At 45.3% G+C, this 15,276-nt stretch overlaps 1 protein-coding gene across 1 annotated transcript in view; it reads left to right on the top strand.

Annotated features, from left to right (window-relative positions):
• The first annotated feature begins 2,306 nt into the window (after positions 1-2,306).
• slc4a4a (solute carrier family 4 member 4a) overlaps positions 2,307-15,276 on the top strand; it is a 43,173-nt gene continuing 30,203 nt past the window's right edge. Inside the window, exons 1-2 of the mRNA XM_079738664.1 lie at positions 2,307-2,394; positions 7,117-7,290. Coding sequence (XP_079594790.1) covers positions 2,322-2,394; positions 7,117-7,290 — 247 coding nt within the window. The 5' untranslated portion in view covers positions 2,307-2,321. The remainder of the gene's footprint in view (positions 2,395-7,116; positions 7,291-15,276) is intronic.

Raw genomic sequence — 15,276 nt, forward strand, 5'->3', positions numbered from 1 at the left:
CAGGCAATATACCAAATAGACATGGTACTATAATAGTTGTATAGTTATTATTAAATAATTGTTACACTGGTCTAGAGTTCAGGTATTTACCTGGGCTTGATTACAGATTATGCTGTTTGCTGCTGTTTTTGTTTTCTAAAGGTGTTTTTTAAAGGTTTGTGTGTTTTTTTGCTTTATCATGATAAAGCAAAGAACCACACAAACCTTTAAAAAACACCTATTGCCCCCAAGCATGCATGCTTGGGGGCAATAGGAGAAAACTGTGCTGATACTGTACACCGAGCCCATGAAAGGGTTTCCATTATACATTTTCTGTTTAGACATACATAGAAATTCAACATTGTTTAATTCTGTTGGTTTTTTGCTATGATAATTATAATCATGATAATTATAAGTCTTCTTTACAGCTCTGGCTTGCATTGCAAAATCTGCTAGACGTATATATGGTGTAGTGGCAGTAGCATGTGTAGGTCCTCCCAGTAAGATAACTGGGCCTGTTATACATGTGGTTGTTCCATAGGTGGCAATGGAGCAAGTCGGAAGAAGTAGTGATAGCTCTGGCCCTTAGTTTGTGGCTGAACTCAAACTGATTAAAGAAACCACATAAACTGTGGTCCAGTTCACTTAGTGAGGGGACTGTTAATGTATTCATGTTGGGCCAATATACATACATAGATGTTACCTGCTCCGTTGCATATACTAATTAACGTGGTGATAGGTGCTGCCTTTCTATGGCTATGTATTGAAAGTGATGTGTTGCTTGTCTGGCAGTGAATCAATCAAATCGACCAAAGTGTGATAAGGTGATTGATAGCCCAATAGTCATCTCCTTAAAATGATGCCACTAATGATAATACTAAGATTGCTCAAATTCCAGTCAAACATTGCGTGAAATTCACTATTCATTGTCATAATGATCATATAAATGATCAGAATTCATCATTTTAATGAAGATGTATTGATTCTATCAAGCTTTTGAAGGGACATATTTATAATAAACTACCTTAAACTATTGGTAGCCTATTGGATATTAATCACGCTGTTGTACACATTAGCTGAAAGACACCCAACCACCCAATGATAGTCATTCATTCATTTTTGAATACTCTATTACCTAAGTCAGTTTGGAATAGCAGGCATTAATCATATTATTCAAAGCTAAACAGCGGTCACACCAATCAGTGTTTCAACGTTGATTTCCTTTTGATCAATCCAATCGTATTCTTGATTACAAGTTAACATGTCACCGTAAACAGCACGTTTAATTCTATTTCACAGCACCAAGAGGGGCTACCGGTTCCCAACGGAAATCTCATCATTCTCATTGTTATTATCTCATTTTCTTTCACAGAGCTAAACCTAGTCTGATAAGTTCCCCTGTTTCCTTCCATCAACCCTACATATTTCTATTAAAGGCTTAGAGTGAGGTAGGCATGATCGTTATGATTGATTTTAAGTATGCAGGGATTGTCCTGCAGCGCAGTTAGGGAAGAAGGCCGGCGTGTGTGTGCTGTGTGTGTGTGTGTCTCCTAACTAAAGCTGTTCTAATCCTGTAAGGGCGGATGAGTGGACAGACATGTGATGGCCCACTTGTCTCTTAAGTGAAGAGGGGGGAAGGGGGGATCAAGACCAGATCTGCTGTGTGTGTTTGTTTTGTTTGTATAAGTTTGTGTGTGTGTGTTTGTGTGTGTTTGTATGCAAGCACCCCGATTGGCAGATTCTATCAGTCAGTAATATTGTCAGCAACGTTTACGCACACACACACACCTCGCCGACAAGCGTGTTTTTCACTGTTTTACAACAGCAATGCAGAGAGTGTAGGCCGCCTTGGTCAGTAGGTGGACTGGCAGCTGCCAATCCAACCCGATTAACGGGAAAGGAGTTGAAGACTTCCTGTCCTGCCCCTTTATATACACACAAACACACACACACACACACACGCACCCACCCCACCCCCGCCCTCTCCCTTCACCCCCGCCCAGATTACCTCCGTTAGCGCGTCGTTGCTATCTGCTACGCTCACTGCCCTACTCGAGGACAACAGACGTCCCTAACCTGCTCTCTTGAGTTGGTATTATTCCACATAGAAACCACAGGATTGATTGAACCGCCGTTCCCCCGGTCTTCAGTGTGTGAATGACGGGGCGGGGCAGTGCGCGGGCGGGTGAGGTTGATGGGTGGTGAACATGAGTGCGACGAGCAGCACCCGTCTGAGCGCCGGCCCAGACACCCTGCAGGTGAACCAGCCCAAGCGCTACGGCGCCACGCTGTCACTGGAAGAGAAATGTGAGCAGTCTTTCTTCTTCTTCTACTACTACAGGATGGAGGACGAGGCCGTGCTGGACCGCGGGGCGTCCTTCGTCAAGCACGTCTGCGACGAAGAGGAGGTGGAGGGTGAGTGTGCTCTCTTCCTCTACTTCGTCCTCTTCCTCTTCCTCTCCCTCTTCCTCCTCCTCCTCCCCTTCCCCTTCTTCTTCTGCGTCTTCCTTCATTTGGTCATAGTAGGGTTGGGGGCTGTTGTACGTGTGGGGTACGTCTATGGTGCTTCAGTCAGTCAGTCATCATTTATGGTCAAAAGTGTCCAAAATGTATTATGCAATGGAAATCTGGTTTAATTAAAACTTAAAACGAAAAGGGCTTTCTCAAGTCATTGTGTTGCAACCTTGAACTCTTAAAGTAACTTTTCCTCAATGTTCATTAAAGTAACGGTACCACTGATTATGGCAACCTATGAAATGCTTCCTGCTAGCTGTAATCTTCCCGCCCACGTTTTTCTTCTGCCAGAGTGTCTGCCAAATGTCACTTAAGTCAGCGCGAGGCTCCCCTGATTAGCTGTTAGCATGGCAGGGCTGTAGGGCACAGATCACCTGATCCTGTCTTAAGAATGATGTGATTAGTTAATCTCCTAAGACACCAATTGAAACACGAATTAAATGATACTTGTGTAATGCTGACAAATCCAATCACCAAAAAAATATTACATTCCATTGGGCTTCTACATATAAGCCTGGCCATGCATAAGATACGAAAATAATAATTATAGATCCCAGATGGGGGAAGAAAATTCCTTACAGTTTAAGAGAAGCGACTTTCGCTGCTTTTAAACAAGCTATTGCGCAACTTAATAAAGTGATTTCAAAGCTTTAGGGAAGTTCAAAGGTCACAATTGATGGTTTCATGTGAACAGCTAAAGACATTTTCTCTTGATCAGAATATCAAGGTCTTACGCCTGTCGAACATGAGTCTGAGGCCGGATGTGATGTGCTCATTTTGCCAGATGCCTTTTGCTGTTTTTCTCATGTCATCCCAGCTTGAACCTTGCTGAGATCTCCCCTGGCTCCCTGTAAATAAACCAGCATTCATGTGTGTGTGTGTGTGTGTGTTTGTGTGTATACATGTGTGTGGTGTGTGTGTGTGGTGTGTGTGTGTGTGTGCATGCCCGTGTGTGTGCATTCAAATGTGTGACTTATGACCCCGATTTTTTCCTTGTGTGTGTGTGTGTGTGTGTGTGTGTGTGTGTGTGTACAGATGGGGGGGGCGGGGAGTGGTGTGGGTGCATGCCTGCGTGTGTGCTCTCACATGTGTTTGACTTGTGTCCCCTATTTTGCTGTAGCTCAGACTGGGGACACCAGACTACATGCAATCAATTCTTTCATCTTATCCATCGTTAAAAAACGATTGCTTAAAATGGATCTGTCTATGGTCTGTCAGACAGAACTTTCTTTTACTGGATACTGTCGTATATTTTCTAGTATCTGTTTGAGTCTCTGATTAGTATCCATGTTTGTTTGTCTCATGACCCTTGATAAGTGAGTGCTTGACACCTTAGCAGTATGTATGGGAGACTCTGAAGTGTCTGAGACAAAGGCTTTAATCAACGACTGACAACTGGTCGGCGATGTTAGCTGTTGCTGTGGTTTATTCAAGATCGCAAAAACACTCCCTGAAAGACTCCCTTCGAAGACACTAGATGAAGAAGTACTCAATAAGTACATATTTTCAATATTTTCATAGCCACGTATGATTCAGCTAAGATATCACCGGCATGTAGGCCTCGTTAGACCGATGGCATTCAGGAGAAGAGAGTAAATCACACGTATTAATAAAAATGGAGGGGAAAAAAGAGAAAAGAGCTGGTGCAAGGTGATACAGGGACAGATAAATCGTAAGAGTAGCTTTTAGAAGGATTGCAAAGGCCGCATGACAAAAGAAGAATTGAATAGAACAGAGGAGCAGAGGTGATAGAAGAGAGCAGATTAAAAAAAAGGAACTGACCGCTCGGAAAGAAAGATTTACTCTTTGCCAGCGTTGCTTTGTGGGCAGCTTCCTCTCGGTTTGTTGTTTTTTTGAATGGGAGAGGAACTTTTTCTCTTTTTTACTTGACCATAAGGAGCTGTCTGAAAGAAGCCCGAGCTTTGTGTTTTTGGGGAGGTTTGTTTAGCCTGTTGCTAAGGAGAAGCAACAGTGCAGCCACTTTCTCCAGTAACCATGAGCTCAACCAGTACACCCCGAGAATGCTAATAAACAAACAAATTAATACATATATATAGATAAATAAATATATATACAGAACATTGATTAATACTTTTGGCCTTTAGTAGCCTATATGATGATTTGCTGTCAATGTAGATTTTAAGTTTCTTGGTCACAGAGTTGTAGCCGGTAGTAGGCGAAAGGTTTTGTGATTCTATATTTATGTCACATCAGTGATGGGAAGTTGAGGTTCCTGAAGGAAAAAAGCGGTGCTACGCCAGGGGTTGTAGCGCGTCAACCACATCCCATTGATGTAGTGGTTTATATTGTTGTATATACACTGGCCAGGTGCCATCTGGTGAACCCAACGCCCATCAGGGACACACTTTGGCATGCATGCTGTCTGCCATACTGCGGGACTACTGACTACTCATGGAAAAAATACTATTTATGTCTCTCTCTCTCTCTCTCTCTCTCTCTCTCTCTTTCTCTCTCTCTATTATCAGTAATGCCAAAAAATGAGGTAATGGGGAGTTAGCAAATCAAAATATTTTACAGAAATAAGTCTTTACCCATTTCTCTTTCTCTGTCTCTGTCTCTGTCTCTGTCTCGCTCTTTCTCAGTCTCTCTCTGTCTTTCTCTTTCTCTCTCTTTTCTCTCTCTCTTGTTGTCCCTCTAAATGCCAATTTTATTCTCTATGAGAGATCACAGTGGAACAATTTCTCAAAGTAGGAACAACATATTTTGGTTGTGGATGTACTAGCCAAGGAATTTCCCAATTGCATTTTTAGGAAACCTACTGTTTTGTGAGTTGTGTCATCACACAACAAGCCTGCAGACATGAAGACCAACTTTCACATCAAACAATCCGCACGGAAAAATCCTTAATTCATCCTCTAAAAAATACAGTTTTGTTGTTTTCGTAATTGAGCATTTTCATCACCAGTGACATAATTCCCTTGTTTGTCCACATTATAGATTATTCAGCAGGATGAATCATTGATACTCTCTATATAGACGATCATTGTCTGTTGTTGTGGGCGACTCGGTCACTTCCTGGTTCTGTTGCTGGGGGAGGAGCCCGGTCCTACCCTGGGCCCGGCACCAAGGGCATGACACTGATAGTGTACAGCCTTTGTTTCCTTCGGACTCATGGTTGAAGTGCCACGCTTGGACAGTTTGCAATGGGTCATGGTGCCCTCACTGGATCAGAAGGAATGAATGGATACTCACCTGACCCCACTTGCATGTTAAAGTTGGAGTAAAAAGTAAACTAGAATATTGGACACTGACACTTCAAGTTACAAAGAGTCTTGAAAAAACGATCTGGAATTTAAACAGAAAAACATGATTTCACTTTTTGGCTAAAGCATTTGTTCATTTTGCATGAAGCTACATTGCTTATGCCCATGAAACAAAAAATGGTGCTCTAAATATGGGAATGAAATCGGATAGAAGCCTAAAAACCAGTTGAGTCCTGGGTTCATTTTTCCTGCACAGGTGGTTCTGTATCATCCTGTAATCTCCCACATAGAGGCGAAACACCCCACACAGTTAATACACTCACATGTATCTGTGAAGCAAGACTGTACACTGTTTTTGTGGCTTTGCCAGCCCACACCCTACATAGTGACAGTGACAGTTCAGATCAAAGGTTGCATTCAAAGCAAAATGAAAGGAAATGCATTTATGTTTCCAGTCTCAAATTTTAGTAGTTTGTATATTGTAGACTTAGTTGCATTAATGTCCCAAAGTAAGAAGAACGTGCTCTCCCAAATTGTGACAATATAAAACTAAACAAGAAACCTAAACCAACATAAACTATCAATAAAAGAAAAACAAAAAGTGCTTCATAATGTCAAAAATAGGTAGTAGTACATTCATCTGCAAATAACAATGGAAAGAATAGTTGAGGGAGTGTGATCGACGCATCTCAAGTGTTTGTTATTACCCAAGCGGATCAGTGTCTCTGCTTTTATTGCCCCTAAACCACCCACAGCGTCTACAACTATGTGCCCTGCAGGTACCATGCCTACATATAAATATTGGTGGTGTTGTCATGCAAGAGGCCCCAGCCTTCGTTGAGTCCTGCTACTCTGCTTTGAGCCCAAATATTTATCTTGACAGTGGGCTGCGAACTCTGCCTGAAATGTTCCTCAGTGTCCCGTTCTCGCTCGCATGGAATTCCGGGCCATGTGAGGCTGTTCTTGTTACAAACCTTTCGAAATATAATTAATAAAAAATATATGTCGAATTTGATGAGGGTCAATACATCAAATGTTGCATAATGTATGGTTCAACTCTTACTAAAAGACAACAAAAAGCAATAGTTGGATAGTGAAATGACCTTTTCTACTATTGCTTGCACTGAACGACTATTGCTAAAAGAACAGCAATAAAATACAGAACAAGTGTTGCTGAACATTTTTTGCTAGTCTTCACAGAAATGTTTTTGATGGTACCAAGGGGATCATGACATTAACGTGACCCAAAATAATTGCTTAACCAGAATCTGCACTAAAGCGCGTTCCCCTTTTCTCTCCAAAACGAACTGAGCATCTGAACTCTCCATAGCCAGGAGACCATGAGACACCATGGAGCTGCCTTAACCCCTCTCTCCCCTGTCCTCTCTCTGCCCACCAGGTCACCACACCGTGTACATCGGCGTGCACCTGCCCAAGAGCTACCGGCGCCGGCGCCGCCACCGGCGCCACGCGGGCCACAAGGACAGGAAGGAGCCGTCCAATGAGAACCCGTCTGACAAGTCGGACACGGAAACCAACGAGCAGGCCAGCCGCAGCATCCTCAAACCCCTCAGTGAGTAGGCACAGATCCCCTCCCACCCCAGCACCCACGACACAAAGCCCACCCACCATACCACTCCCCCCCCATCCTCCCCCATCCTGTCACGTTCCATTAAGGGGCATTTAGCCTCGTGATTTGTGCCTGTGTGTGTGTGTGTGTGTGTGTGTGTGTGTGTGTGTGTGTGTGTGTTTGTGTAAGTCTGCGCTTGTGTGAGTGCATGTGTCTGTCTGTGTGTGTGTGTGCATGTGTGTTTGTGTGTGTGTCCCTGTGTGTGGTTGTGGCCACCACCCACGACCACTGTTCCAGCCAATTCCCTTTTCTCCCTGAGTCTTCCTGTGACCCTCAAGGGGACTTGCTGAGTCCACACACCAGGAATAGATGCCCTTGCCTGGCTGTTTGATGGCTGTATTTGGACAGACCAGCGTGAGGAATCAGTGTGGAAGTAATGACTCTCGCTATACAATTGTGCCGGCTGATGATATGAGTCTCCTAGCCTTTGTGTATGTGTGCTTATGAGTGCGTCTGGCCCAATTCATGTGCATGTGCAGACTTCATGCGTGTGTCTGTGACTGTATGTTCATCTGTGTGCAGTCCCAATGCATGCATGTGTGTATGTTTGTCTGTGTGCAGGCTTCATGCATGTGTGTGTATGTATGTTTGAGCAGGCCCCATGCATGTGTGTGTGTGTGTGTGTGCGCCACTGTGCTCGCCTGCCCTCCCAGACACTTGTGCCTAACTGTATCTGTATGTGCGTACATCTGCGTAAACGGAGCGAGTGCGTGTCTCCTCGGTTGAATGGCGCCCGAGTGATTCTCCTCTCCCCTTAGATGCTCCTCCAGGGCGGACACTTCTGGAGCTCGGACAAAAGATAGACGGCTGGACGGTCAGAGAGAGAGTTGGGGGAGAGAGGGCTAGGGGGAGAGAGAGATGGAGGGAGAGAAGGTTAGGGGGAGAGAGAGAGAGAGTGAGGGGGAGAGAGAGTTAGAGAGAGAGAGAGCGTTAGGGGGGAGAGAGAGAGAGAGATAGTGAGAGAGAGAGAGAGAGAGAGAGAGAGAGAGAGAGAGAGAGAGAGAGAGATGGTGGGAGAGAAAGAGAGAGATGGAGGGAGAGAGAGGGGGAGAGAGAGAGATAGTGAGAGAGAGAGAGATGGAGGGAGAGAAAGAGAGAGATGGAGGGAGAGAGAGGGGGAGAGAGAGAGATGTTTCATCGGGAGATGAAGTCTCAATGCAGAGCTTAACTCACTTACTGATGTCTGCGATTTGTATTTACAGTAGAATTCACGTCAAGCTCAGTCAACTGCATGTGAGCATGAATTTGACTGAGCAAGCCGTCCGTTGAGAACTACACACAGATCGGTTGTCTCGGCTCTAGGGATGACAAACGAACACCCGTGCGTGTTTGACGATATGTGATGTGACCAGAGGACTGTGCCATCCCTGCACTGCATTGGTTGAAGAGTGTATCGCGTGGTGCAGGGTTTATCACGTGATCTGAATTTGTTTGATATTTTAATAATACGATGAGCTTAAATACATCGATGCCAAATGAGTTTGATACACATGCTAGGCAGGACTAAAGACGTGGCCTTTTATAGATTGACCTTTGATGGTTTGTCCCCGCAATCCAACGGCAAAGCTCCTAGGGTAAAGCAGCGCTGACCTCGGGGGCTGCACAGCTACCCCCCCCCCCCCCCCCCCCCCTCCAGACAGCGCAGACAAGGCGAGGTCTACTGTGATGATGACCTTGCATTGTGGCTTAACGCAGTGCTTATTGATGTGGTGTCAGTGTGTTCACAGCAGCACAGGGCACAGGATATGTCGTCAAGCTAATCAGTCGTGAAGACACGGACACAGGAGACGTGAGCATTGATCACCGACCAGGAACACGTGTGTGAGACACGCAGGGAGCCGGCGGGCGACGAAACCACGTGCAACACCCTCCTGTGGGGGCGTGTCCAACGGCTTCCACGACATGTATGGGCGACACGCCCGCTGTCATCATGCACATGTATGTGTGTGTGTGTGTGTGTGTCTGTGGGTGGGTATGTCAGTGTGTGTGTGTTACTGGTTGCCATTTGGATGTTATTGGCAAACATACTCCAATCTGTTTTGTGTTAACAATATTTAAGTCATCTATGACGTCGGTGGATCCACCAGGAGCCTTCAAAATAAGCGTCTGTGTGTGTGTGTGTGTCGGGGGGGGGGGGGGGCGGTCTGTGTGTTTGTGTGTATGTGTGTGTGTTTGTGTGTGTTGTGCGGTGACAAAGGCCACCGGGATGTGTCAGTGTCAGGAAGAGTGTGTCCCTTTCTGATCGCTCCGTAGATTGCTGAACTTTCCTTGGGCACACAGCGGCGCTCCTCATGATCTGAAAGGTCCGCCCCCAGGCACTGATTGGACGGGACCGGCTACAGGCCAAACCAAGCCACTGTAAAGAAAAAATGAACTTGAACTCGCAAGATCGGAATCTCGCGAGGTCTCACAGGCCAGTTCCTACGAGCTTGAGTCTTTCCTCTGCGTCTGACTAAGGGCATTAGCTCATTGAAACCCAGGGTCCCAGGGGATGAATTGCTATGGTGATCAGAGATGTTTCCAGTTTGGAAATACATGCGCATTTTCAAGCCCTTTTGTTAAAAGCCCCTCCGCTTTTCTTCCCATCCCTGTTGGATTTTGCCGGCCGTCCAACTCCAAACAAAGTATTCAATGTACTTGTGAAGTGTTGCATGCACACATAGCTTAGCAACACAAATGATGTAGGATAGTAATGTCTTTACAGTAGTATTAGTAGTGGTTGTGGTAGTGGTGGTGGTGAAAGTAGTAGTATTTCAAAGCAGGGACCTTTTATTCAGAGAACATCACAGGCTGCACCCAAACAGAGAAAACTTGAGTGCAAGTTGTATTTCAGTACATGAAAGAAGTCTGAGTTAAACAATGGACATGCATGTTAAAAAGAGGGTCCAGAATTCATTCATAATAATAAAAAACAATGACATATTTTTCTTTATCAGTCTGGGCTTAGAAAATAAAAAAAGGGTGTTTACACTTTCTGTGGTAGTTCTGCGTTGAAGAAAATTGCGACAATGGTGGCAGTGGAACCTCGGTGGCGCGTAGGCGCCTTGTTTAGGGTGTACACAGAAAGACTCTGCTCGCTCTTATGGGCAAAGCAAAGTGAACACTGCGGATATCACTTAGAACAACACGCTCTGGGGTGAGACGGCGTTAATGGACAACAAAGACAGTGAAAAACGTACAGTGCCACGTCGTTTCTTAACAAACAAGGGCATATAGACGGAGAGCTTTGCTAATGTGGCGTGGTATTTAAGAGGAATGACCTTTGTTCTGATGGCTGTGTCTTTAAGTGGTAACCTTTTGCTAGACATTTTGTCTTTGACGCCGTTTACTGAGTCTGTGAGTGAATGTCAGGTGTATCGGGGGGGGGGGGGGGATTTCCATTAATGGTTGCCCATTCCTTCAAAATATCTCTCAACATCAAAGTAAATCAAATGCTCCTCAGTGCTGTATACAGTTGATAATATACAACCGATACATTCGTCACAGTGAAGAAGTGTTGAATTATCAAGAGGACGAAAGTCAGACCTAACCATGTTTTATTTTGTCCAACATTGGAAAAATATCAGTAACTCTCCCCCCTCCCTCTACCCAAAGGCCCCTCCAAAAAAGAAAGTTGGTTCAGAAATGCTGAATAAATATAGACTCGGCTGGAGCTGAATAGAAAAAGCAACTCTGGATTGTGGAGACCCAGATGGTGACCTGCATGTTAATACACCTTACTTGTGTTGCTGTTGCCCAATAGCCCAAGCCCTGCTCCTCTATCTGGGAAGCACCACCACCCTCAAGGGAAGGCCTTGGTCAGATGCCTGGGCTGAAATCCTCTTGTTTAGTCAGATGCACTCTGCGGGCACTGTGTGTGTGTGTGTGTGTGTGTGTGTGTGTGTGTGTGTGTGTGTGTGTGTGTGTGTGTGTGTGTGTGCTGGCCTTCTGGTATCCATCCAGTATTTACTGCATAAGCATTTGACCCGCGGCTCAGATTGATTGGAACTTTTTTTCCCCTCCCTTTTCCCTAAACGGTTTTATTTAGAACTTGGACCCAAATGACTGTAAGTAGATTATGATGATGGTTGTCGTAGATGCACCATTCACAAAAAGGGTTTATGAGCTAAGAGCCAAGAAGGGCAAACGTCATGGTAGTATGGCTGGGTATTAAAGTGACCTACGATACGATAAAGACAGGGTAAAAGCAGCCTACATTACACAACTGCCATTTTTGTCAATGCTTGCCACAGGCTAATGTCTTCCGGTTAACAAGCAATGCTTTTTACAAATGCCAACCTCCCACCTTTCCAGGTGTTCCACCCCCATCCACCAATGCCTCTTATCTGCTGTAATAACCACAAAAGTTCATTCATAGATACGTGTGGGACGTCATTTCTAGTAAGAAGGTTAAGGTCTGGATGATGTGGGAGCGACATGTAACCAAAGTAGAGCAACAGACTTGTAATGTGATTAAGTGTTACTTTTTCAAATAGCCTGGTCCTAGTAGCAGTCCTAAGAGAAAATCCACAGACACACTAGAACTGTTCTCTCAGTAGCAAGTCACATTTTTGCCTAAGCATTTGCCAGACGGCTAGCGATCAAGACAACATTGTTTGCAGTAGAAGAGTGGCCTACTCATTAACTATTCTTACTTCCTCGAGTAAATGAGTGTCGTGGGATCATGTCTTCAGGACTAGTTTAACGTCTGCCTCTTTCAACTCTGTTATAATATAACGGTCCCAGAGAGAGGAAAAAAGAGCAATCCTGGTGGTAAAAGTGAGGACACGTGGTAAAACTGCCAGGGTCAAGCTCACTTTAAAAACCTGAAGCCAAAGTTGGAACGCTGTGTGTGTGTGTGTGTGTGTGTGTGTGTGTGTGTGTGTGTGTGTGTGTGTGTGTGTGTGTGTGTGTGTGTGTGTGTGTGTGTGTGTGTGTGTGTGTGTGTATCGACACAGCTCTGTTCACATGTCAATATTGCAGGGAACACTCGTACACACTCACTCATCACATAACAAAGCACACAACCAAGCTTTAGCATTCCTCCCTGCCCACCGGGTGAAAAGCACCAGGTGAACCTCATTCAGTCCCTGGCAAAACATGAGCAGCAGAGGCGGGAGAACCACATCATAGAGATCAGAACCTGGGTGCAAAGAAAAGGTCCTACCGCTTTTTCTAACATTATACCACCCCGGCAAGCGGTTGGCAGCGCCGCAAAGCGTGTAGACCCGGTCAAAGTGGGGCTCCAGTTTGAGCTGAGGACATGGCCTGCTAACCTACCAGTTGTTCATGCCAGGAAGGAATGAACAACAAGTTTCACATCAGCATGCGGCAGCAATGGCTCCGTTTCCTGGCCCTGATGCCTCACCTGGAGTTCTTGATTGGCGGCTTCATGTGGGAGTACAGGTTCATTTTATGCATTTCTTAATTTTAAGATAACATTTGTTTCATAATCCACGCTTTAGGACAACTTGGTCGTAAATTGTGGTTAAGAAAATGTAGGGTTAGGGCTGTAGTGGGTGTACCCACAACAGAAACACAGCGGAATGGACAAATTCTCTGCTTGGGCCTTGTAAGATCTTGACTGACTTGTAGAATCTTGTCTTTTGCAGTTTAGTCATATCATTATCATCCAGATTACACTATGTAGAGGCATTCACATCATCAATCATGGAATCCTCCTCAAACACAAGGAAGGAAGAATGTTTGGACTTTCATCTTTCCTGGTACTGTGTCTGTCCACTGAGGGAATCACTAGTCTCTCGTTTTGGCCAATCAGAGGTCAGTAATGGTTGGGCTTTTTTCTGAATGTATTTATTATTTAAAAAAAAGTATTTGCAGTATTTGAGTGTAATGTATATATATACGCAGTATTTGAGTGTAATGGAAAAAGTCATCCTGTAAATATTTGAGAAAGAAGACTATCCCAGTACTGCACTGAAGTATTGCACCCCAAGTGCACCCCAATATCTACCCAATGTCTCGCCCCCACCATGGCGGTGTCTCTCTGCATTCTGTCCCTGCTCGCTCACTCTCCCTCTCTCCCTCCCTCCCTCCCTCACTCTCTCTCTCTCTCTCTCTTTCTCTCTCCCTGTTGCTCTTCGCTAACTGGCTGCCCTGCATACGAAACGTCTCCAGATCTTGGGTGTATTCTCCCCTCCTTCGAGTTCCCTCCTTCATGTCCTCCTTCATGTACATTCAGGTCAATGTACGCACTTTGCAACAGCAATTCGGTCCTGATATGCATCGTTAAAGAACTACATTATTCCATTCCCGGGGAGCTGGTTCAGGGGGGTTGGATGGCATTTGTGTAGGAAGCATGTCAGCAGTGGGACTGAACGGGCCCTCAGTCACAGCACCGCTCAGCTCTGCACTGGGCAGCCGGGGCATTCTTCCTCCATCACCCTGTCCCATGAGCCTCCAGTGCATGGACAAAGTTGCCTTTGTGTGGCCGTGGCTCTTGGCTTAGAGCGCAACACAGTGCTTTGAAAATTGGGTTTGAATGATGGGATTTTTATTTCCTCCTTTCTGTGCTCCCTCGCTTCTCTTTCTGCTTTCCCTGTGAAGCGACTCCTCCGTCTCCCTGTCTCCCCTCCTCACCCTGTCTCCCCTCCTCACCCTCCACACCATCCCTGTCTCACTGCTCTCTTAGCGACTGTTGGACTGAGATGGTATTGCATTAACCAACTCCTCACAAACAGTTTGTTTTCTAACCCACTGCTGCGCCACACAGCATGAGTCTGGCTCAGGCTTTTCTTCTCCTCGTCTAGATATTCCAGAAAGAGCTCCTTAGGGATAAAGTGAAATTAATCAATTACTCCAAATCTCTGCCTGTACATAAATAGCGGTAAGAGATTTTCCAGGCTTTCATCCACAAACAGCCATAAAATGCTTGGTGTAAGTATTTTAACCAAAATAGTTGTTGATGGTGGATGTCACACTCTGTTATTATGGCAAACAGCTGCAGAGACATCCGTCTGTGATCTGTACACACAGCATTGCAACATGAGCTCCATTCACTCCACGGTGCTCTTATTTTGAGCTGTGGTGCAGTGTGGATGCGTTTGCGATGCAGATGTGTGTGAATGAACGCCGTAGTACCACCGTGTTATTAAACAGATTGCCAGGACTTTGGGCTAGTTGCAGCTTGTGTCCGAAGCCTGTGTGCAAGCAGATAGCCGCCGCCACCTTGCACCTAGCAATCTGGTGTGTGTGACTGTGTGTGTGTGTGTGTGTGTGTGTGTGTGTGTGTGTGTGCGTGTGGGTGTGCGTGTGCGTGTGCGTGTGTGTGTGTGTGTGTACCGATCCACCCCCCCCTACAAGCTGTTGATGTCTTCGTACCTTGGGAGACATAAATTGTCTTTGCTGTGCTGACTCGCTGCCAGTTAGCACTGCTGACACGCTGAATGGCTCACTAAGTCCACAGGTAATGTCATGTTATTGCTCAGCCTACGACTGACTATCATGATATTAAATCTGTATAGTTATGGGGGAAATCTGGGGACATCTGTCCATAGGAAATGTCGACCACAACCATTCAATGAGAAAGTTGATGTTTTCGATACAGTTCTACTGTGAACATTACTGCCACTCTGCAGTAGAACTTTGCAATAATGGAGCTTAAGCACATACACACAGGAATTTGTATGCTTAAACTCCTTTGTAGAATTATTATGATGCATGTATTCATGCAATGGATCAATTATTCGAATGATTTGTGGCTGAGGGTATGAAGTGTCATTTTACAGTCATTAGACTTTAACATTGCAGAAAAGTGAGCAGTGGCTGTCCAAGTTGTGACTGTTGTCACGCAGGGATACATGAATAGATCATTCTGCACCGCCTCATTTGAACTGATGAAGCAACGCGCCCGGCTTGTTATGCAACCTCATTTGGGTGGTGAGGTGGGACCCAGCAGGGCACTGGGTGGCCGGTAGGACCTATATGGGA

The sequence above is a fragment of the Pollachius pollachius genome (genome assembly GCF_949987615.1).
Source record: "Pollachius pollachius genome assembly, chromosome: 1".
Lineage (NCBI taxonomy): Eukaryota > Metazoa > Chordata > Actinopteri > Gadiformes > Gadidae > Pollachius > Pollachius pollachius.